We start from the raw sequence: 21,838 nt of genomic DNA on the forward strand, positions 1-21,838 counted from the left end.
TGTTAGTGATGGCTGTTTAACAGTCTAAAGGCCTTGAGATAGAAGCTGTTTTTCAGTCTCTCGGTCCCAGCTTTGATGCACCTGTACTGACCTCGCCTTCTGGATGGTAGCGGTGTGAACAGGCAGTAGCTCGGGTGGTTGTTGTCCTTGATGGTCTTTTTGGCCTTCCTGTGACATCGGGTGCTGTAGTGGTCCTGGAGGGCAGGTAGTTTGCCATCGGTGATGCGTTGTGCAGACCTCACTACCCTCTGGAGAGCCTTGAGGTTGTGGGCGGAGCAGTTGCCGTACCAGGCAGTGATACAGCCCGACAGGATGCTCTTGATTGTGCATCTGTCCAAGTTTGAGTGTTTTTGGTGACAAGCCACATTTCTTCAGCCTCCTGAGGTTGAAGAGGTGCTGTTGCGCCTTCTTCACCACGTTGTCTGTGTGGGTGGACCATTTCAGGTTGTCCGTGATGTGTACGCCGAGGAACTTAAAACTTTCCACCTTCTTCACTACTGTCCTGTCGATGTGGATAGGGGGGGTGCTCCCTCTGCTGTTTCCTGAAGTCCACAATTATCTCCTTTGTTTTGTTGAGTGTGAGGTTATTTTCCTGACACCACACTCCAAGAGCCCTCACCACCTCCCTGTAGGCCATCTCGTCGTTGTTGGTAATCAAGCCTACCACTGTAGTGTTGTCTGCACACTTGATGATTGAGTTGGAGGTGTGCATGGCCATGCAGTCAGGGTTGAACAGGGAGTACAGGAGAGGGCTGAGAACGCACCCTTGTGGGGCCCCGGTGTTGAGGATCAGTGGGGTGGAGATGTTGTTTCCTACCCTCACCACCTGGGGGCGGCCCGTCATGTCCAGGACCCAGTTGCACAGGGTGGGGTCGAGACCCAGGGTCTCGAGCTTAATGATGAGTTTGGAGGGTACTATGGTGTTAAATGCTGAGCTGTAGTCGATGAACAGCATTCGTACATAGATATTCCTCTTGTCCAGACGGGTTAGGGCAGTGTGATTGCGTCGTCTGTGGACCTATTGGGGCGTTAAGCAAATTGGAGTGGGTCTAGGGTGTCCGGTAGGGTGGAGGTGATATGATCCTTGACTTGTCTCTCAAAGCACTTTATGATGATGGAAGTGAGTGCTACAGGGCGAAAGGTGTTTAGCTCAGTTACCATAGCTTTCTTGGGAACAAGAACAATGGTGGCGCTCTTGAATCATGTGGGAACAGCAGACTGGGATAGGGATTGATTGAATATGTCTAAACACAGCAGCCATCTGGTCTGCGCATGCTCTGAGGATGCGTCTAGGGATGCCGTCTGGGCCGGCAGCCTTGCGAGGGTTAACACGTTTAAATGTTTTACTCACGTTGGCTGCAGGTTTTGGTAGCGGGCCGTGTCGGTGGCACTGTATTGTCCTCAAAGCGAGCAAAGAAGTTGTTAGGTTGTCTGGGAGCAAGACATTGTGGTCCGCGACGGGGCTGGTTTTCTTTTTGTAGTCCGTGATTGACTGTAGACCCTGCCACATACCTCTCGTGTCTGAGCTGTTGAATTGCGACTCTACTTTGTCTCTATACTGACGCTTTGCTTGTTTGATTGCTTTGCGGAGGGAATAGCTACACTGTTGGTATTCGGTAATGTTTCCGGTCGCCTTGCCCTGATTAAAAGCAGTGGTTCGCGCTTTCAGTTTTGCGCGAATGCTGTCATCAATCCACAGTATCTGTTTGGGGAAGGTATTAATTGTCGCCGTGGGTACAACATCACTGATGCACTTGCTAATAAACTCGCTCACCGAATCAGCGTATACATCAATGTTGTTCGACGCCAACCGGAACATATCTCAGTCCAATTGATCGAAGCAATCTTGAAGCGTGGAATCAGATTGGTCAGACCAGTGTTGAACACACCTGAGCATGGGCGTTTCCTGTTTTAGGTTCTGTCTATAGACTGGGAGCAACAAAATGTTGTCGTGGTCAGATTTGCTGAAAGGGGGGCGAGGGAGGGCTTTGTATGCGTCGCAGAAGTTAGAGTAACAATGATCCAGAATTTTTCCATCACGGGTCGAGCATTCTATATGCTGATAAAATTTAGGGAGCCTTGTTTTCAGATTAGCCTTGTTAAAAATCCCCAGCTACAATAAATGCAGCCTCAGGATATGTTGTGTCCAGTTTGCATGGAGTCCAATGAAGTTCTTTCAGGGCCATCGTGGTGTCTGCTTGGGGGGGATGTACATGACTGTGATTATAATCGAAGAGAATTCTCTTGGTAGATAATGCGGTCGGCATTTGATTGTAAGGAATTCTAGGTCAGGTAAAGAAAAGGACTTGAGTTCCTGTATGTCGTTAGAATCACACCACGACTCGTTAATCATAAAGCATACACCCCTGCCCTTCTTACCAGAGATGTTTATTTCTGTCAGCGCGATGCGTGAAGAAACCAGGTGGCTACCGACTGATAACGTATCCCGAGTGAGCCATGTTTCCATGAAACAAAGAATGTTACAATCTCTGATGTCTCTCTGGAAGGCAACCCTTGCTCGGATTTCGTCTACCTTGTTGTCAAGAGACTGGACATTGGCGAGTAGTATACTCGGGAGCGGTGGGCGACGTGCCCGTCTACGGAGCCTGACCAGAAAACCGCTCCGTCTGCCCCTTCTGCGGCGCCGTTGTTTTGGGTCGCCTGCTGGGATCTGATCCATTGTCCTGGGTGATGGACCAAATAGAGGATCCGCTTCAGGAAAGTCGTATTCCTGGTCGTAATGTTGGTAAGTTGACGTTGCTCTTATATCCAATAGTTCCTCCCGGCTGTGTGTAATGACACTTAAGATATCCTGGGGTAACAGTGTAAGAAATAATACATTTAAAAAAAAATAAAAAATTACTGCATAGTTTCCTAAGAACGCGAAGCAAGGCGGCCATCTCTGTCGGCGCCGACACCTTTTGTAGTATCTATCTGGGGTGTACTTTTGGGATGAATTGGAACGCCAGGCCTAATTGCCCGACGTCATTAATGCTCAATTTTGTAACATCTAGTGGAAAGCCTTCCCAGAAGACTGAAGGCTGTTAAAGTAGCAAAGGGGGGACCAACTCCATATTAATGCCCATGATTTTGGAATGAGATGTTCAGCAAGCAGGTGTCCACATACTTTTGGTAATGTAATGTAGCTTTCTGCTAGTCAAAAAAGCTGCAAAAAATAGAATGGTGTTGCCAAGGTTACAGGAACATGCATTTCTTTATTTGATTAACAGTGGATTCGAAATTATTAGTTTATTTATTTTTGCTTTTGTCTATGTAACTTAGGGTTGGGCTATGTCCTATCGCTATCATGTCCACATAAAATTGTGATATACGTTACTATTGCCCCTAATTGGGCCCCCCACAAATGTTTTTTCTTAAAAAATTAAGACAGTCTAAAGCGCGAAATCGACTGCAACAACATGACGAAAGATCATGTTTTGGAAAATCTGGGCAGAGGCTCAGTGCAGGCAATGGCAAATATTTTCCAATGTTCCTTTCTGGTGGAGAGCACAACCTGTATGTGTCTTTGTGGCGCGCACATATGATGGCAGTTGAGTGAGCATAAATTGAAGTAGTGTGCTTTATTTTACCGTCAGACCGTCCCTCACCTCTCCCCCTCCCCAAAGGCTGACCAAAAAACAGTGTTGCAAATTTAGCAACTTTGTCGCTATATTTATTGAGTTTTTCAGAACCCTCCTGCTAATTTTATTGATAAGTCTAGTGACAAATTCGGCTACTTTCCAGGCTGCCTTTTGAGTTTTGACACCTAGGGTTTCTTTGGTTTTTATAGCATTTAGTGACTTTTCCCACTCCGTTCTGCTGCAAACAAGTGAGAAAAGCTGTCTGTGCAACAGAAGTCAGAGCAACGGCACACACACAAATTCATGTAACTCCTATGACCAGAGAAAGTGAATTATTCCTCAATATTGAAATACACATGTCCGCTAATGATAACAACGCAAGCCTGTCTATAAACTTTTCTGCTCATACATTGAAGCTGACATTCTGGATGCAGTGTGAGGGTAGAAGTGCGTTTCATGGCTTATAAAAGTGACAGTTGTGAATAGGGTTGCACATTTTGGGGATTATTCAGAGGTGAAAACTTTCGGTGGGAGTTAACGGGAATGTATGCAAATTAATACTAATACCATTTAATACACCTACTCATTCAAGTGTTTATTTTCTACATTGTAGAATAATATTGAAGACCTCAACTATTAGTAACAAAAACATTTCGATTTGTTTATTTGAGATTCTTCAAGTAGCTACCCTTTGCCTTGACAGTGTTGGATTAGACATTTTGAACATTGAGATATTAAAGACATGATAGATCAGACGCATAGTATATTAAAGAGACTGGGTCTCTGTAGAAAGACAGATAGCTGTGGAATGTGTAGGGTGAGAAGAGGAGAACAACGTGTTGATAGAGGGGAGACAGATGGACGTCTGTGGTAGATGGAGGGGTTGAGGTCAGGAGGTGAGGGTTGAGGTCAGTTTCCTTTAAGGGAGTAATCAGGGTTTAGTGTCTGGTTACCTTCTTCCTGTTGGGCATAAACTGTAAGGATTGGAGAGAGGGAGTGTCTTAAGTAGGATGTTTATAACTGTGATGGAGAGAAATGTTTTGTCTGAATTACAGCCGTACAGAACCTTTGGGAAGAATTAAACTTGGTTAAAGCTTCTCTAGTGTCCGTGGGTTATTCACTCTGAAAAATAAGAACCTAACAACAGCTTTGCGCACTCTTGGCATTCTCTCAAACGGCTTCATGAGGTAGTCACCTTGAATGCATTTCAATTAGCAGGTGTGCCTTGTTAAAAGTTAATTTGTGGAATTTCTTTCCTTAATGTGTTTGAGCCAATCGGTTGTGTTGTGACAAGGTAGGAGTGGTATACAGAAGATATCCCTATTTGGTAAAAGACCAAGTCTATATTATGGCAGCTCAAATGAGCAAAGAGAAATGACAGTCCATTACTTTAAGACATGAAGGTCAGTCAATATGGGAAATGTAAAAAATGTAGGAAGTTTCTTCGAGTGCAGTTGCAAAAGCCATCAAGCGCTATGATGAAACTGGCTCTTATGAGGACCGCCACTGGAAAGGAAGACCCAGAGTTACCTCTGCTGCAGTGGATAAGTTAACTAGCCTAGTTAGTTAAATAAAGATATATATATATATATATATATACACATACACACACACACACACACACTCCAAACAGCCTATCCGACCGCTCGGAGGCATCTGCACTGTTGCCTCGTTTTCTATCACATTCCAATGATTATTTTGGGGGACAAAAATGCAATTTCAGAATGTGGGGGGGACATGTCCCAACCCCTCAGTGAAAGTTGTGCCCCTGGTTTTTATCTAAATGTTTGGTGATCGGCTAGGAATGCATTGGAGATCGACCGATCAATCACGATCAACCATTTGGAGTAGAGCGGGGCTTGCGTGCTCCTCCGATGAGTAAGTAGCCCCCAAGCAGCTGCGCTGCTCCACGAAAACATTTGTGATGACGGGGCCCCACTTTTTGTTACAGTAAGCGCGATACCACGACAGCTATTGCCGCCGGAACCTTCTGTGCCCATAAGGGGGCCGGGCTTCATGCAGTCTACAGTCTCATGGAAGCACAACGTGTTTGGGGAGCAGAAAATAGCCTAGGCTCAATATAAGGCAACTACATGAGTCAATAGATGAATAATACACTTCATTTAGGCTACATTATTGCATGCTGAATGTTTCTGATCAGCGATAGATTAGCAAACGAATAAATGAGCTACCATTTCCACTTGTCCAGCCAGAGATCTTTTAACCAAATATACAGAGGGATTCAGTGTCGCAAAATCACATTGATTGATTATCAGACAAGTCACAGTCTTTTGGTCGCGAGTAGGACAGGCTTCTACGCAAGTGAAAAGCAAAATCCACTTGTGAAATGTTCTGATCAGCTAATATATGAGCAAACTAGAATAAAGGTGAACATTAGCCCTCACTTCTATTTAGGTAACATTTCAGCAACCTAATTCTTACCAAATATCCAAACAGATATTGAGTGAAAACAAAAATCAGACGTTGATTTATCTAGACGAGTCCCCCATGCTTGACTCAAAGCAGTGCGATGGTGCTGTCCCAATCAAAACGGTGCTGAAATTATAATGTAGGTGACCAGACAACTATTGCTTTAAATTAGTATTACATTTGGATGTGACTTTAGGAGTTTCAGTATAAGTAAGAATTTGATACTTGCCTTCAATTGCATTAGCCTACTGTAATCCAATTATTCATAACTAAGATTAGTTTTCCCCTCTGAGCTTGTTCTAGGCCCAATGGCTGTTTCCTTGTCTCTTCACCTGCTGCTGCTTGCCTCCACTGAGTTGTTCTCAACACCAGTTTAAATCAGTATAGCCTACTGTTTTCTGTTTGTTTTTTCAGGCTCATTTAATTTCTGTGATGTCGGAACAGGCCTGGACTTGGGTGGGCCGGGATCTGATTTTCAGTTCTAATGAGTACTCTAAACTTCTGTCGGGTCTCGTGGGCGGGCAGTCCAGCATTGTCAATTATGCGTGTGCTTAGAATTTATGGCAACTTTGAAGTAAATATGGTACTCTAAAGGCTTCCATGCAACAATTTGTTTGGATAATGTGCTGTTTTATTATTTTTTCCAATTTGCTGCTGCCCGTGTGTATTTTGTGGAATTGCATTATTGTGGAAATGTTGTAATTTCTAGCATCTTGTCATTTGTGGGGGGCGGGGTGAAGTGGTCACAGGACAGTCCCGGGATCCCTGTTACCTGTGTTAATTGCTATTCCAGAGGCCTCAGTGCCTGTTTTGAAGGAGGAAATTGCCTGCTTCTGGAGACTGGAGGATATCGGATTAGTTTATATGTTGGAGATCCAGGGCAGCTGGTATAGCTGGTTTTTCCTGGATCCGGAAAGGGATTGGACTTTGCATCCTACTCCAGACCTACGTGCCCTCAGCAAGCACCTCCGTCTACGACCTCCGAATGCTCACAAACCGCCGGCTAATACAGCAGATTGCTTGGTGGCGGCGGAGTCTAGGGGGCAAGCAGTGTTACACACATCAATACTACTCCCATAGTTAGTTTCTAGGCTGCGGAAGAAATCAGAAAAAGATGTCTGACTTTCTGCATCTTGAGCTCACTCGCGTATCACGCTTTTCTATCCCCACGGAGGGGTGTCCAGGTTCCAGCTCTGCTTCGTCAAATTTCATCTGGATCACACGGTGCATTTTCACTAGTGCCTATGCCTTACTGGCGATGATGCCATCTGTGATGGAAGTCGTTCCCGTAGGGCTATTGTTGATGCTACCCTTACAGCGCTAAGTGCTAGCCACTCAACCTGGACGCTTCTCACAGCCTAAGCCAGTGGCTTCAGTGGTGGGACCCTCTGCTATTGTCAGGTGGCTCCTATGGGCAGACTTGTATCCCACAAGGTGATCACGACTGCTGATCTTTTATCCAGCTGGAACACACCCGCCCTCCTCAGGAGTGGAGGCAACACCCCTGGGTGGTCTCCCAGGTATCGGACTTTTTCGGCAGGGCTGACATATCTTTATGCATTGCGAGAATACACGCATTGTCTATTTTTCTCAATGAGGGACCCAAGTGCCCCGTTGGGAAGGGACGCTCTGGTGCACCAGTGGCCTCAAACCCTCCTTTATGTGTTTCCGCCAGTGGTTCTGATTCAGCCTATGGCTTATCATTGATTCTTCATTGAGTCTTGGGCCCTGTTGGCCTAGGTAGCCTTGTTTCGTGATCATTTGCCTTTTAGGCAGGGACCTGTTGCCACTCAAGTTGCCCAGGGACTGGTTGTCCCAGGTACACAGGCAGGGTTGGCATGTGAGGCTGGAGATTTTGTGTATGTGACCAATAAAATTTGAGCTGGTTTTGGAGGCACTGTGCGGCCCTCTTTGCATCTGGATTCGCTGGATCTGAAGATCCTCCCTGCTCATGGCTTTGGCCTCGGCGAAACGTGGAGGTCCCCACACGTTATCTGGTGACCTGTTGGCCCCAGGCCACTTTAAGGTGACGTTGCGTCCAAATGCGGCCACCGCCCTGAAAGTCATGGCTATGTCCTCCTTATAAGCTATTTCTCTTTTTGCCTCGTCTTGGGCGTTGTTTAAAGGGTTGACTATAGGAGAGATTTGTGCTGCGGCGAGTTAAGCGTCAACACTCTTTAGTAAGATTTTATTGCTTTGATGTCACTGCTACCAGTGTAGCCCACAAGGGGAACTCACAAGCTGTCTGGGCTAGAGGTCAACCGATTATGATTTTTCAATGCTGTTACCGATTTTATTGGAGGACCAAAAAAAGCCGATACGATTAATCGGCCCATTTTTTTATATATGTGTGTGTGGTATTGACAATTACAACAATACTGAATGAACACTTTTTATTTTAACATAATGCATAAATAAAAATCCATTTAGTCTCAAATAAATAAATAATGAAACATTTCAGTTTGGTTTAAATAATGCAAAAACCTTGTTAGAAGAAAGTAAAAGTACAATATGTGCCATGTGTAAAAAATTAATTAAAAAAAGCTAACGTTTAAGTTCCTTGCTCAGAACATGAGAACATATGAAAGCTGGTGGTTCCTTTTAACATGAGTCTTCAATATTCCCAGTTCTGAAGTTTTTAGGTTGTAATTATTTTAGGAATTATAGGACTATTTCTCTCTCAACCATTTGTATTCCATATATCTTTGACTACTGGATGTTCTTATAGGCACTATAGTATTACCAGCCTAATCTCGGGAGTTGATAGGCTTGAAGACATAAACGGCGCAAACGCAGGAAAGTGCTCTTTGAATGAATGCTTACGAGCCTGCTGCTGCCTACCACTGCTCAGTCAGACTGCTATATCATATCATAGACTTAATTAGAATATAATAAACACACAGAAATACGAGCCTTAGGTCATGAATATGGTTAAATCCAAAAACAATCATTTCGAAAACCCTGAGTCTGCTTGCACAGAATGCAAGAGAAGTGGCACAATTTCCCTAGTTAATATTGCCTGCTAACATTAATTTCTTAACTAAATATGCAGGTTTAAAAAATATATATATACCTGTGTATTGATTTTTATGGTTAGGTACATTGGTGCAACGACAGTGCTTTTTTTCGCGAATGCACTTGTTAAATCACCCATTTGGCGAAGTTGGCTGTGATTCAATGATAAATTAACAGGCACCGCATTGATTATTTGCATCATAGGACAAGCTAGTTAAACTAGTAATATCAACCATGTGTAGTTAACTAGTGATTATGTTAAGATTGATCAAAAAAAATTATAAGATAAGTTTAAAGCTAGCTAGCTAGCAACTAACCTTGGCTCCTTGCTGCACTCGCGTAACAGATGGTCATCCTGCCACGCAGTGTCCTTGGAGTGCAATGTAATCGACGTCCAAGAATACCGATTGTTATAAACTTGAAATCGGCCCTAATTTATCGGCCATGCCTATTAATCGGTCGACCTCTAGTCTGGGCAGTACCCAGACTGCCGCATCTGGCGGGGTCAGGTCTTGGTGGTCTACCATCAGCTGTTTTCATTTAGTATCAGTTGGGGTCGGCTTGGGGCGTGATCATATTCCCCCATAGTTTGTTGTACCAAAGTTGGTGTAATGTTCTGACTATAACTACTGTTCCCTGAAGGAGGGGAAACGAGGTACAACACCGTTATGTGAAGCGCAGATTTAATTCGCCTTGTTAGGTGTGATTGTAGATCTTTCAACCTAAGTCACGAGCGTGCGACTCACCGTAGCTTGTTGTACCTCGTTTCCTTCCTTCAGGGAACAGTTGTTATAGTCGTTACGTTCTCTCATTATTAATCCTCTGGCTACCTTACATTTTTAGGCTATTCAAATAGCATTTTGAGATGGATTTCTGTTAGGTTCGTTGTTTCATCGTGAGAAAGCCATGCATAAAACAAAGCCATATCCTTCAGTCATATTCATAGCCTGTTGAGTGGAGAGGGATGAGAAGGTGATTATTGGCAACTCTTTTTAAACAGGTAGACAAGATGGCGTCAGAGAGCAAGATTGACTTGTCATTTTGCTTTGCTTGGGTGGCGCCAGTCAAACCATCGTGTGTCACATCACGATGTTGTCACCATCGGCAATGGCTGTCAATCATCTTATATAGACGATGCTATAGTAATATTGCCCAACCTGAGTGTGACTGCCAAGACCCCTGTGATCTATTCATTTGTCTGTATTGATTTCCCTATGTCATTAAAAGCATTTAATCAACCTCATAGTGATGACAGAATTACAAACAACGTGCCAATACTTGATATTTAGGTGCAGGAGCGCCACAATACTTTAAAGCTAGTATTCTATAAGAGGTGCTAGAGCTCAAGCAGTAACAAATTTGAGGTGCCAGTACTCTGCTCCGGTAAGCTCCTGCCCAAGTCCAGCACTGGGTATTTAACTCTGCTTAAGCTTTCCATGTAAAACCAAAAGATTCAGAATGTGACAGAAGTTGGCTCGCAAACTCATGTTTTGTACTTGTGTACAGGAGCAAACAACCAGGCCATGATCCGTGTGTTGAGCCTGGGCTCCGCGGAGCGCACCCTGCTGAAGGGCTTCACTGGTGCAGTCACAGACCTGGCCTTTGCCCATCTGGATTCCACCCTGCTGGGATGTGTTGACGAAGCTGGCAACCTGGTCATCTGGCAGCTCACCTGCCACAGCAGCAAGATCCAGTATCCTCTTCATTCTGCCCAAGAATTACACTTCAGTTGGTCCCTTACTCCTTCGTGTAGTTAAAGGTTAAGTTAAAAAAAAATTTTTAACTATACATTTACCTAGTTTTGACCTTTTTTTAAAAGTACTTTGTGATGTGTGTACAGCAGTGGAGACTGCTGAGGGGAGTACGGCTCATAATAATGGCTGGAGCGAACGGAATGGCATCAAACGCATGAAAACCATGTGTTGGATGTATTTGATACCATTCCACAAATTCCGCTTCAGCCATTACGAGTACGTCCTCCCCAATTAAGGTGTCACCGACATCCTGTGGTGTACAGCTGTTACACACCTTAACCCACATGCTTCTCAGGGATCAAGTGGTTGTCCACATCCGGAGGCCTGAAGACACACCTCTAAACTCCAATAGGAGGTTGATCTGGTGTCCCTTCATCCTAGAGGACAATGAAGAGAACCCTGAGGATGCCAGCCAGACCCTGGCCCTGCTGCATGAAGACAGGGTATGTATGCCCTATTGGACACAATCAGACTTATTTATTTACCCATGTCTCAGACAAACTCTTCCTCCTCGTCCCTTTGTACTATTTTCTCAATCTTTTTAATTCACTCCCTCTCTTTTGCTGATTGTCCTGTCTTTTCTCCCCAGGCTGAGGTGTGGGATCTGGAGATCCTCCGCAGCAACAATAGCACCTGGCCAGTAGATGCCACTGACCTGAAGGACGGAGTTATAACCATAAAAGGACATACAGATGTAGGGCATTTAGTAATCACATTGTCTGTTTCCAGTATAGAAAGCACTTATTTACATACTGGTTTTTAGTATGGAAATTGAGTTTTGGGTGGTGTTTTTCTCCAGCGTATAAGTGAAGGTGCCCTGTCTCCAGATGGCACAGTCTTGGCCACAGCCAGTCATGATGGTTATGTAAAGTTCTGGCAAATCTACATTGAAGGACAGGACCAGCCAAGGTAGATCTTGACTCAGTATTACTCTATTTTATAATATTTATATTTCAATTCCAGTTTCTTGCAATTCCTTTCCATCTGTATCTCTATGGTTACTTTTACTTTCCTCTGTGAAGTCCTCTCCCCGGCTTCTTTCACAGATGTCTGCATGAGTGGCAGCCCCACAATGGTAACCCCCTCTCCTGCCTGCTGTTCTGTGACAACCACAAGAAACAGGACCCAGAGTAAGTCCCTACTGTTCCCTTCTGCTGCTGTACGTCTTTAGCTGAACAGGTGTTGAGGGTTACCCAGGATTACATAGACGCATGGATCTTTAGAGCATTACCCAATGCAATCAGTGTAATTTACTCTTAAGGACCCATGAGAGATTGATTTAGACCCCCATTTTTTCCTTTCTAGTGTTCCATTCTGGCGCTTTCTGATTACTGGAGCTGATCAGAATCAGGAGCTGAAGATGTGGTGCACAGTGTCATGGACCTGCCTGCAGACCATCAGGTCTGACTGTTTTACCTGTGTTTTTGACTGCTCTTTCATGCTTTGCAAGTTGTCTCATTCATACCTCCGTTACTGGACCTGTTTTAACGAGAGCCTATGTACATGTCCATCAGGTTTTCTCCAGACCCGTTCAACTCCTCAGTCCTGCCCAGTCTAAAGGCCAGCCTGGACCTCTCTGCAGAATGCCTCATCCTCAGCGACGTACAGAGAAAGGTCAGAATAACATCTGTGTCCTGCTGTATCACTATGATCTATCTACCAACTGTAATCCTTTTTGGGTATCAGGATGAGTTATTAACCCTGTTTTGTGTTGTCCCTTTAGGTGTTGTATGTGATGGAGTTGTTGCAGGACCAGGAGAAGGGCCATGCCAGCTTCACAGCTGTGTCTGAGTTCCTGCTTACACACCCTGTACTCAGCTTTGGTGTTCAGGACGTCAGCCGCAGCCGCCTGCGCCACACAGAGGTCCTCCCCCAAGATGAGGAGAGCGAGAGTATGACTGCAGGTTGGTTTCACCTTCTTGGAACCCGATTACCACTACTACCTAATCTAACGATGGGCTGGTCTAACCCCTGTATTATCATGGGTATAATTTTGGTTTTATAGTGTCTTTTTCTTCCTGTTATATCTAGAGGGCAACCAGGGCCCAATGGAATCCAGAGCTGGGATCCAAATAAAGCTATACTGTGTCCACACAAAGTGAGTGTTGTCATTCAGGTCTGCATTGAAATTGTGACCATATAATCTGTTTTTAGTATCCCATTTCATACACCCGTATTAGTGTTTAGATGTATTCTTCTGTCCACAGGTCCCTTCAAGATGTGCAGATCTGGTTCCAGCCAAACCTTGGGTCTGGCTCGTCCTTATTTCTGCCTCACTCAGACTCAAACGATGGCTTTGGTGAGTTAAGAGAACCGTTGGTCGTCATAAACCAAAACTATTCTTTACTCAGTATAAGAGATTTTAGAAACATTGTTTTTCATGGATTAATCGGTCTTTGTGCTTTTCTAGGTTTTTCGGATCACTTGACAGACATGAGCATGGAAGGTTTGAGCTCTGACAAGGAGTCCGGATGTGGCTCCCAAAATGATCTCCGGAAGATTCCCACCCTTCCTGCTCCTGCTGACTTCATGTCCCCCACTGGCGCCACCGCTATGCCCAAGCTCATGACCCCTGACGCCTTCATGACCCCAAGTGCTTCAGTATGACCAGTTCCAAATACTCACTATTCTATCAAAATGCTAGCGAATATCCAAGGGAGGAATATTACTCCTGGATCTTGATTGCGCTTTAAACTTTATTTCTGCCCTTCTCTCCCAGGTCCCAGCCTCCCCAGGCAGCAGTGCCAGCAGCCTGAAAATGGTGACAGCCATGACCAGCAACTCTGACAGTGGCGCTAGGTAGGTCAACTCGAAGGGTGCATAAGAGGGAAGGAATTCATAATTGACTGAACAAGGAAAGAGATTGTGCTTTGATATCCCTGACTCTAGTGATGTCAATGTCTGCAGGGGAGGAGAGGAGCTGACCCAGAACCCCAAGATGTCTGTGGAGAGCAGTAGCAGTCTGACTCTCAGTGCGAGCACCAGCAGCCCCAGAGCCAGCTCCCTTCTCATCTCAGGCCTAGGAGACAACATGCCGGTAGTCCACACACTTGCATGGACGCTAGCACTCACAGCGCAGTCATTACACACGTTTAGAATGCAGAATTGTGTGCCGCAATTGGCTGAGGGGCCAACGTAACATGTGTTTGTCAACTTACAAGACCTCTTGTCCCTCCGTCGTATGTGACATCCTTACTCCTTGTTCCATTTTGGTCTTCCCTGCTGTCTCATAAAGATGTACCCTCTTCCACAAGAGACCACTCCTCATATGCTCATGTTCCCCGTCACCTACCCCTTCTGCCCTCTACAGGTGCTTCCCTCTCCAAACCCGCCCCTCTCGTTGGACCCACAGGTCATTGAGCCTATGCTGATTCAGCATGCCTCTCCCACCCTGGCCCGCTCTCCAGACGTCATCTCATCTGCCTCCACGGCCATGTCCCAGGACATCCCTGAGATCGCCTCTGAGACGCTGCAGCGAAGCCTGGGAGGTGTGTCTGGAGCTGAATCCCGAGACCCTCTCCCAGCCCTCCACACAGACAGCATGGCTTCTGCAGCCTCAGCCCTTCACCACCTCTCTCCACGGAACCGGAACAACTCTGACCACGGCCACCTGACCCTGGAGCTGGGTGCTGGAGCAGTGGAGGCTGAGCAGAGGCTCAGTAACACTCCTTCACTACTGGAGAATGCCCTGTCACAGGAGAATGCTGCTGCAGCCGCCGCTGCCGCCTGCTCCGACAACACAAGCCACCCCTGGCCTGCAGCTCCCGACATCACACGGGAAACGCGCAACAGCCTGCGGGATAACGGCCTAGGAGACTGGTAAGACAGTCTCACACACACGCGCTGACATGGGCACAGTGTCTTTACCTATGCATGCAACCTGAAGAGCCTACACAGATCGGCTTTTTAGTTTTAAATGGTATCTCTTGCTTTTAGCTCAAGGGAGGAAATGAAGGACAGACACATGTCCTCTCCATACCACAGACGCACCTACCACGTAACCCAGAATGACAGTCAGGACGCCAGTGCAGAACAGAGGTAACATAGTCACATCTCTAGAACTTCCATTTCATTGTCAATAGCCCTGGTCCTGGAGGGATGCAGTATTTGCTGTGTTTTGGAAGTCAGTGCTTGATTAAAGTTTTCATTTAAATGTATTCTTGATTCTGATTTAATGTTCATCCTAAACCTGCACAGGTTTTTTTTTTGTACCCATGCCATGTACCCATTATCACCACCTATTGTGGGCACTTAAACTCCTCCGCTTGCTTTGTTTACCTGTCAAACAGTGACCATGATGACGAGGTGGCCAGTCTAGCGTCCTCCTCTGGGAACTGTGGAGCCAGGTCGTCTCAAAGACTGCCAGTGAAGGAGTGGAAGAGCTCTCCCAGAGGCTCCCCTAAACTTAAGAGGAAGAGTAAAAAAGATGACGGGTGGGTGATGACCATGGCAGTTACCACAATGTTATTCTCTGATATTTACTTCCATGTCTAATGGCCTCTTTGCCTTCTCTCTTTTTAGGGATGCGTCTCATGCCTCTCAGTCCAGGCAGCCTGAGCATCATAATCATCAACATCAGGTAAGGGATCATGGCTGAACGAATATGATTCACTGTTACTTTTTATCTTTAAGTTGTGATTATAATACTGGCACCAAGATGTTTCCATTATACATACATTTTCGGCAATACCATTTGTTCCCTGATGAATAGATGATACAGTATACCTGGTTTGCTTAGACACCATGGTCTTCTGAACATCCCTCTCTGTGATCTGTTCTAACCTGTTGCAGATGAACCCTGAGGTGCAGGAAGAGCTGCTGATGCTGCTGCGTAACCAGCAGAGGGAGCTAGCGGATCTCCGTCAGAGTCAGCTAGAACTGCTGCAGAGAGTGACAGGCCACATGGACGCAGTGCAGAGCTCTGTCATAGCCCATGTGGAGCACGTCATGGTCAGCCAGCAGGAGCACGAACGTATCCTTACAACTGGGACATGTCACAAATTACAATCAGTGCCAACTCCTAGACCTCCCTCTGTAGTGGTACCATTGAAAATTGTGGTTTGGTATGAGATGATCACTGCAATATATACTACTTGGCTAAAAGTATGTGGACACTCCTTCAAATTAGATTCGGCACACAGCCATGCAGTCTCCATAGACAAACATTGGCAGTAGAGTGGCCCTTACTGAAGAGCTCAGTGACTTTCAACGTGGTGCTATCATAGGATGCCACCTTTCCAACAAGTCAGTTCATCAAATTTCTGCCCGTCAACTGTAAGTGCTGTTATTGTGAAGTGGAAACTTTTAGGAGCAACAACGGCTCAGCCGTGAAGTGGTAGGCCACACAAGCTCACAGAACGGCATCACCGAGTGCTGAAGTGCATAGCGTGTAAAAATCATCTGTCCTCCGGTTGCAACACTCACTACCGCGTTCCAAACTGCCTCTGGAAGCAACGTCAGCACAAGAACTGTTCGTCGGAAGCTTCATGAAATAGGTTTCGCAGTCATTGGACTCGGGAGCAGTGGAAACGCTTTCTCTGGAGTGATGAGTCATGCTTCACTGATGGACAAATCTGGTTTTGGCGGATGCCAGGGGAACGCTACCTGCCCAAATGCATAGTGCCAACTGTAAAGTTTAGTGGAAGAGGAATAATGGTCTGGGGCTGTTTTTCATGGTTCGGGCTAAGCTCCTTAGTTCCAGTGAAGGGAAATCTTAACGCTACAGCATACAATGACATTCTAGATGGTTCTGTGCTTCCAACTTTGTTGTAACAGTTTTTGGGAAGGCCTTTTCCTGTTTCAGAATGACAATGCCCCCGGGCACAAAGGTCCATACAGAAATGGCTTGTCAATCGGTGTGGAAGAAGTTGACTGGACTGCACAGAGCCCTGACCTCAACCCCATTGAACACCTTTGGGATGAATTGGAATGCCAACTGCGAGCCAGGCCTAATCGCCCAACATCAGTGCCTGACCTCACTAATGCACTTGTGGCTGAATGGAAGCAGCCATGGCTGAATGGAAGTCCCTGCAGCAATTTTCCAACCTCTAGTGGAAAGCCTTCCCAGAAGAGTGGAGGCTGTTCTAGCAGCAAAGGGGGGACCAACACCATATTAATACCATGATTTCGGAATGAGATGTTCGGCGAGCAGGTGTCCCCATACTTTTGGCCATGTAGTGTATAGGGAAGTGTTATGAATGCAGATATTGTAGTTTTAAATGGAATTCAATTCACATGAATAAAGATGCTTTTTCACATCTAGGTGCCTAATTAAAGCTGCAATATGTAACTTCTCGGGCGATCTGACCAAATTCACATAGAAATTAGTTATTGGTCTGTCATTGTCATTGAAAGCAAGTCTAAGCGGTAGATCACTTCTATGTGCGCTATTGCGATTCTTCTCGTTCTCAAGTAAAATTTTTGCGTCTTTCAGTTTTGTACACCAGCTTGAAACAGCTGAAAATAAAATATTTATGCTTATTTTGTCACACAAACTGAAATTAGGCCTACTATTAGTTTTAGCAACCAGAAAATGCCAGAGCCATTTCTGCGTATTGCATCTTTAAGACCAAAGTTTTGTTGCAGAAGCACATCCTCATCAACCCACTGTTTGATCCTTGACCCGGCGGTGTTTCTCAGAGAGGAGAATGGAGAGAATCCTAGCAGAGGGACAGAACCGTAACCAGCAACTCCAGGAGCATCTCTCCCAGCAGCTGGCTCAAACTCTCAACAACACCCTGTGTAACCGTCTGGACAAGACTCTCCGAGAGGAGATGAAGAAAACTGTTCCTCCCAGTCAGTACACTTCCTTCCTTTTTCCTAACTTATTCAACAGTTTTTATCAAATGAAGTTAACTGTATAATCACTGAGAAGTAAATGTTTGGCCTTGCTACTAAACAGCCATTATCAAGAGTCTGGAACCTGTTACTGCCCAGATGAATAACACCATCGCTGCTAAGCTGACGGCTGTGGAGGCAGCACTGAAGGAGAACGTTAGCAAAGTCGTCAAGTCAAAGGTTAGTGGCAACAAATTCAGGGGGGGTTAAAAAAAATGCGCTGCTTTAGTTCATAGAACCACGTTACGTGACTTGCCTTCGATATTTACTTATAGCAGGGGTTTTGGTTTTCTTCCTACAAAATGTGGCTCTACATTTTGAACAATGGGGGCTTTAAACTATTATGACCCCATTTGCTTAAAGCTAAGACACACACATGCCTTCTTTCCCTCTAGAACAGAGTGGACAGGACTAGGCACCAAATCTGCATCAAATAACTGGGGAGAGGAAAGAACATCATTGAAGACCATGTTAATTTCTACACAAAAGATCATGCACAGTTATTGCCTGATCTTCCTTGACGTTTTCCTGAACTTCCCAATACCTTTCTGATGCATTTCAGTAACTTCAAACCAATGGTTGGAACCGGTTCAGGAAAAAGAACCCCAAAAGTACAAAAGTGATCTATACTGTTCCGGAACAGAACCATTATTTAATAATGTTCAGAGGGGAGCGCCTATGAACATTTTTTCCGGTGTGTGTTTAGGCTACCTGCCCCTCCCCTCTGAAGCATAGGTTACTGTAGCCTACTGACCACATTACAAACGTATTTCAGAAATTAGGGTCATATGTTTAATTAGAGAAGAGTGGGTTTGACGTATTCAATCATAGATAAGGATACTATAATACAGTTGCATCTCTCACGCTACAGCACAGTTTGTCTTGCATTATGATTAAACCATGCTCTTACTGCAAAATACAATTTGCTCTTAAAACCTGTTGGGGATAGGGGGCAGTATTTGCACGGCCGGATAAAAAACGTACCCGATTTAATCTGGTTACTACTCCTGCCCAGTAACTAGAATATGCATATAATTGTTTGATTTGGATAGAAAACACCCTAAAGTTTCTAAAACTGTTTGAATGGTGTCTGTGAGTATAACAGAACTCATTCGGCAGGCCAAAACCTGAGAAGATTCCAAACAGGAAGCGCTCTCTCTGACCATTTCATGGCCTTCTTGATCATCTCTAACCAAAACAGGGGATCTCTGGCATGATGTGACATTTTCTAACGCTCCCATAGGCTCTCAGAAGGCGCCAGAACGATGAATGGTGGCTTTGCAGGCCATGGCTGAAAAACATTAGCACATTTTGTAAGTGGTCGATCTGAGGACAATGAGACTGGAGGCGCGTGCACGAGCCGACACCATGTTTACTTTCTCTCTCTTTGAACGAAAACGACTCCCGGTCGGAATATTATCGCTTTTTTTACGAGAAAAATAGCATAAAAATTGATTTTAAACAGCGGTTGACATGCTTCGAAGTACGGTAATGGAATATTTAGATTTTTTTTTGTCACGAAACGCGTCATCCTTCTTTACTCATCGGATAGTGTCTTAAACGCACGAACAAAATGCCGCTATTTGGATATAACTATGGATTATTTGGAACCAAACCAACATTTGTTATTGAAGTAGAAGTCCTGGGCGTGCATTCTGACGAAGACAGCAAAGGTAATCAAACTTTTCTAATAGTAAATCGGAGTTTGGTGAGTACCACACTTGGTGGGTGTCAAAATAGCTAGCCTGTGATGGCCGGGCTATCTACTCAGAATATTGCAAAATGTGCTTTCACCGAAAAGCTATTTTAAAATCGGACATAGCGAGTGCATAAAGGAGTTCTGTATCTATAATTCTTAAAATAATTTGTTTTTTGTGAACGTTTATCGTGAGTAATTTAGTAAATTCACCGGAAGTGTTCGGTGGGAATGCTAGTCACATGCTAGTCACATGCTAATGTAAAAAGCTGGTTTTTGATATAAATATGAACTTGATTGAACAAAACATGCATGTATTGTATAACATAATGTCCTAGGTGTGTCATCTGATGAAGATCATCAAAGGTTAGTGCTGCATTTAGCTGTGGTTTGGGTTTATGTGACATATGCTAGCTTGAAAAATGGGTGTCTGATTATTTCTGGCTGGGTACTCTGCTGACATAATCTAATGTTTTGCTTTCGTTGTAAAGCCTTTTTGAAATCGGACAGTGTGGTTAGATTAACGAGAGTCTTGTCTTTAAATAGCTGTAAAATAGTCATGTTTGAGAAATTGAAGTAATAGCATTTCAAAGGTATTTGAAAATCGCGCCACAGGATTCAACTGGCTGTTACGTAGGTGGGACGAATTCGTCCCGCCGGTCCTAGACAGGTTAAAATGGTGTAAAATAGTCATATGTTTGAGAAATTGAAGTAATCGCATTTCTAAGGTATTTGAATATCGCGCCACGGGATTACACTGGCTGTTGAGTAGGTGGGACGCAAGCGTCCCACTGGCCCAGAGAGGTTAATGACTTTCCTATACAATTTGTTGCTTAACCATTTATTTATTTATTTATTTATTTATTTATTTATTTATTTGAGGTTTGTTTTAAAAGGAATTATATAAACTGATACCTTTGGATTGAACCAGTTCAAAACTTTATTTTGCTAGTCAGAACAGTGGAACGAATAACAAAAAAATGGCATGGTTCTGTTCAGAACAAAACGATTAGTAAATAATTTATGTTCCAACCCCTGCTTCAAACTATACTTCCTTCAGATTGAATTTGAAAAACTGTCAGTGATTTTTAATATAGCCCCAAATTAAAAAGTTAACATTGGCTGTTGATTACATCTCTTTTTAACTGTAGGATCGCAAAAGATTTCTGATGTCAAAATGGGGTCTTGGGCCCAAAAAGTTTAGCATGCCCTGCTCTAGAGCCTAGGTTGGTCATTGGATCAAAAGATGTAAAGTAGTCTCATAGCTCACTTATTCAGTCTTCAGTCAAAATGCACACACACAAATTACTTTGTATCCCTTTCTGTGCAGAACACCACAGATGCAATTGGCCGGGCAGCTGCTGAGGCAATGCAGGGGCCTATCCAGGCTGCCTACAAGGATGCGTTCCAGAGCATTGTGCTGCCTGTGTTTGAGAGGGGCTGCCAGTCTATGTTCCAGCAGATCAATGACAGCTTCAAGCAGGGAACCCATGAGTGTATGACAATCCTATTACTAACTGTTAACACTCAGAGTTTCAGGCTGTTTCTTCGCTTTATGCAGTTTCACCCAAGAGCAAGGTCATCGACTTAGCCTAGTTTTTAACTTGTTGCATTTGTCATACATCTATGTTGACAGCAGTGGGCTTTGTATGTATTGATAAACATTTGCTGTATTTTTTCAGCTGATTTTTATATTGTGCTAACAGCACATCTGAATATGCCTGACAGATCTTACTGTGTCGTACTGTGGATGTTTGTTTTCCTCTGTAGATATCCAGCAACTGGAGACCCATATGAAGAGCAGGAAGCAGCGTGAGCAGGAGGGCCAGGACCCTATGATTGGCCAGCTGCAGCAGATGATCGACGCGTTCCAGAATTCTACGGATCAGCTGGCCACCACTGTCACAGCAAGTGTCCGCTCGGAGGTCCAGCACCAGCTCAACATGACGGTGGGAAAGTAAGTCCAACCAGGCTTTTTACATTGTTTTTTTTGTGATTGATCAGACATGCCTAATAGATGCCTTAGCAAGCATTTTGGGTTGCCATGTTGAGTGGCTGTGTAATGGATTGGTTGAGTAGAAAAACAAACGCCTTAATCCTGGGCTTAATTTCGATTGAGCCATAAGTGTTTGGGAAATGACCAGTTTTCAAGCATTTACAGTATATTAATTCGGAAAGTATTCAGACCGCTTGACTTTTTCTATGTTTTGTTAGGTTATAGCCTTATTCTAAAATTGATTAGTGTTTTCCCCCATCAATACCCCATAATGACAAATCAAAAACAGCTTTTAGAAATTTTTGCTAATTTATTAAAAATAAAGGAAATTTCACGTTTTACATAACTATTCAGACCCTTTACTCAGTACTTTGTTGAAGCACCTATGGCAGCAATTACAGCCTTGTGTCTTCTTGGGTATGACACTACAAGCTTGGCACACCTGTATTTGGAGTTTCATTCTTCTCTAAAGATCCTCTCAAGCTCTGTCAGGTTGGATTGGGAGAAATTTGCCGGTCTCTTCAGAGAT

General features: G+C 44.4%; 1 protein-coding gene across 2 annotated transcripts in view; it reads left to right on the forward strand.

The window, feature by feature from the left end:
- Positions 1 to 21,838, forward strand: part of LOC115151957 (enhancer of mRNA-decapping protein 4) — a 37,230-nt gene that overhangs the window by 5,477 nt on the left and 9,915 nt on the right. The window contains exons 5-26 of one of the 2 annotated variants that reach the window (XM_029696337.1): positions 10,533 to 10,719; positions 11,076 to 11,223; positions 11,370 to 11,474; positions 11,580 to 11,689; positions 11,803 to 11,910; positions 12,086 to 12,181; positions 12,295 to 12,394; positions 12,504 to 12,684; positions 12,812 to 12,878; positions 12,988 to 13,079; positions 13,191 to 13,381; positions 13,500 to 13,579; positions 13,688 to 13,817; positions 14,091 to 14,599; positions 14,717 to 14,818; positions 15,070 to 15,213; positions 15,302 to 15,359; positions 15,572 to 15,752; positions 17,420 to 17,575; positions 17,682 to 17,797; positions 20,644 to 20,809; positions 21,084 to 21,270. In XM_029696337.1, the coding sequence (XP_029552197.1) occupies positions 10,533 to 10,719; positions 11,076 to 11,223; positions 11,370 to 11,474; positions 11,580 to 11,689; positions 11,803 to 11,910; positions 12,086 to 12,181; positions 12,295 to 12,394; positions 12,504 to 12,684; positions 12,812 to 12,878; positions 12,988 to 13,079; positions 13,191 to 13,381; positions 13,500 to 13,579; positions 13,688 to 13,817; positions 14,091 to 14,599; positions 14,717 to 14,818; positions 15,070 to 15,213; positions 15,302 to 15,359; positions 15,572 to 15,752; positions 17,420 to 17,575; positions 17,682 to 17,797; positions 20,644 to 20,809; positions 21,084 to 21,270 (3,214 nt within the window). The remainder of the gene's footprint in view (positions 1 to 10,532; positions 10,720 to 11,075; positions 11,224 to 11,369; positions 11,475 to 11,579; positions 11,690 to 11,802; positions 11,911 to 12,085; positions 12,182 to 12,294; positions 12,395 to 12,503; positions 12,685 to 12,811; positions 12,879 to 12,987; positions 13,080 to 13,190; positions 13,382 to 13,499; positions 13,580 to 13,687; positions 13,818 to 14,090; positions 14,600 to 14,716; positions 14,819 to 15,069; positions 15,214 to 15,301; positions 15,360 to 15,571; positions 15,753 to 17,419; positions 17,576 to 17,681; positions 17,798 to 20,643; positions 20,810 to 21,083; positions 21,271 to 21,838) is intronic. The other variant, XM_029696338.1, reaches the window with a different exon arrangement.

This window comes from Salmo trutta, chromosome 17 (assembly GCF_901001165.1).
Source record: "Salmo trutta chromosome 17, fSalTru1.1, whole genome shotgun sequence".
In the NCBI taxonomy this organism is placed as follows: domain Eukaryota; kingdom Metazoa; phylum Chordata; class Actinopteri; order Salmoniformes; family Salmonidae; genus Salmo; species Salmo trutta.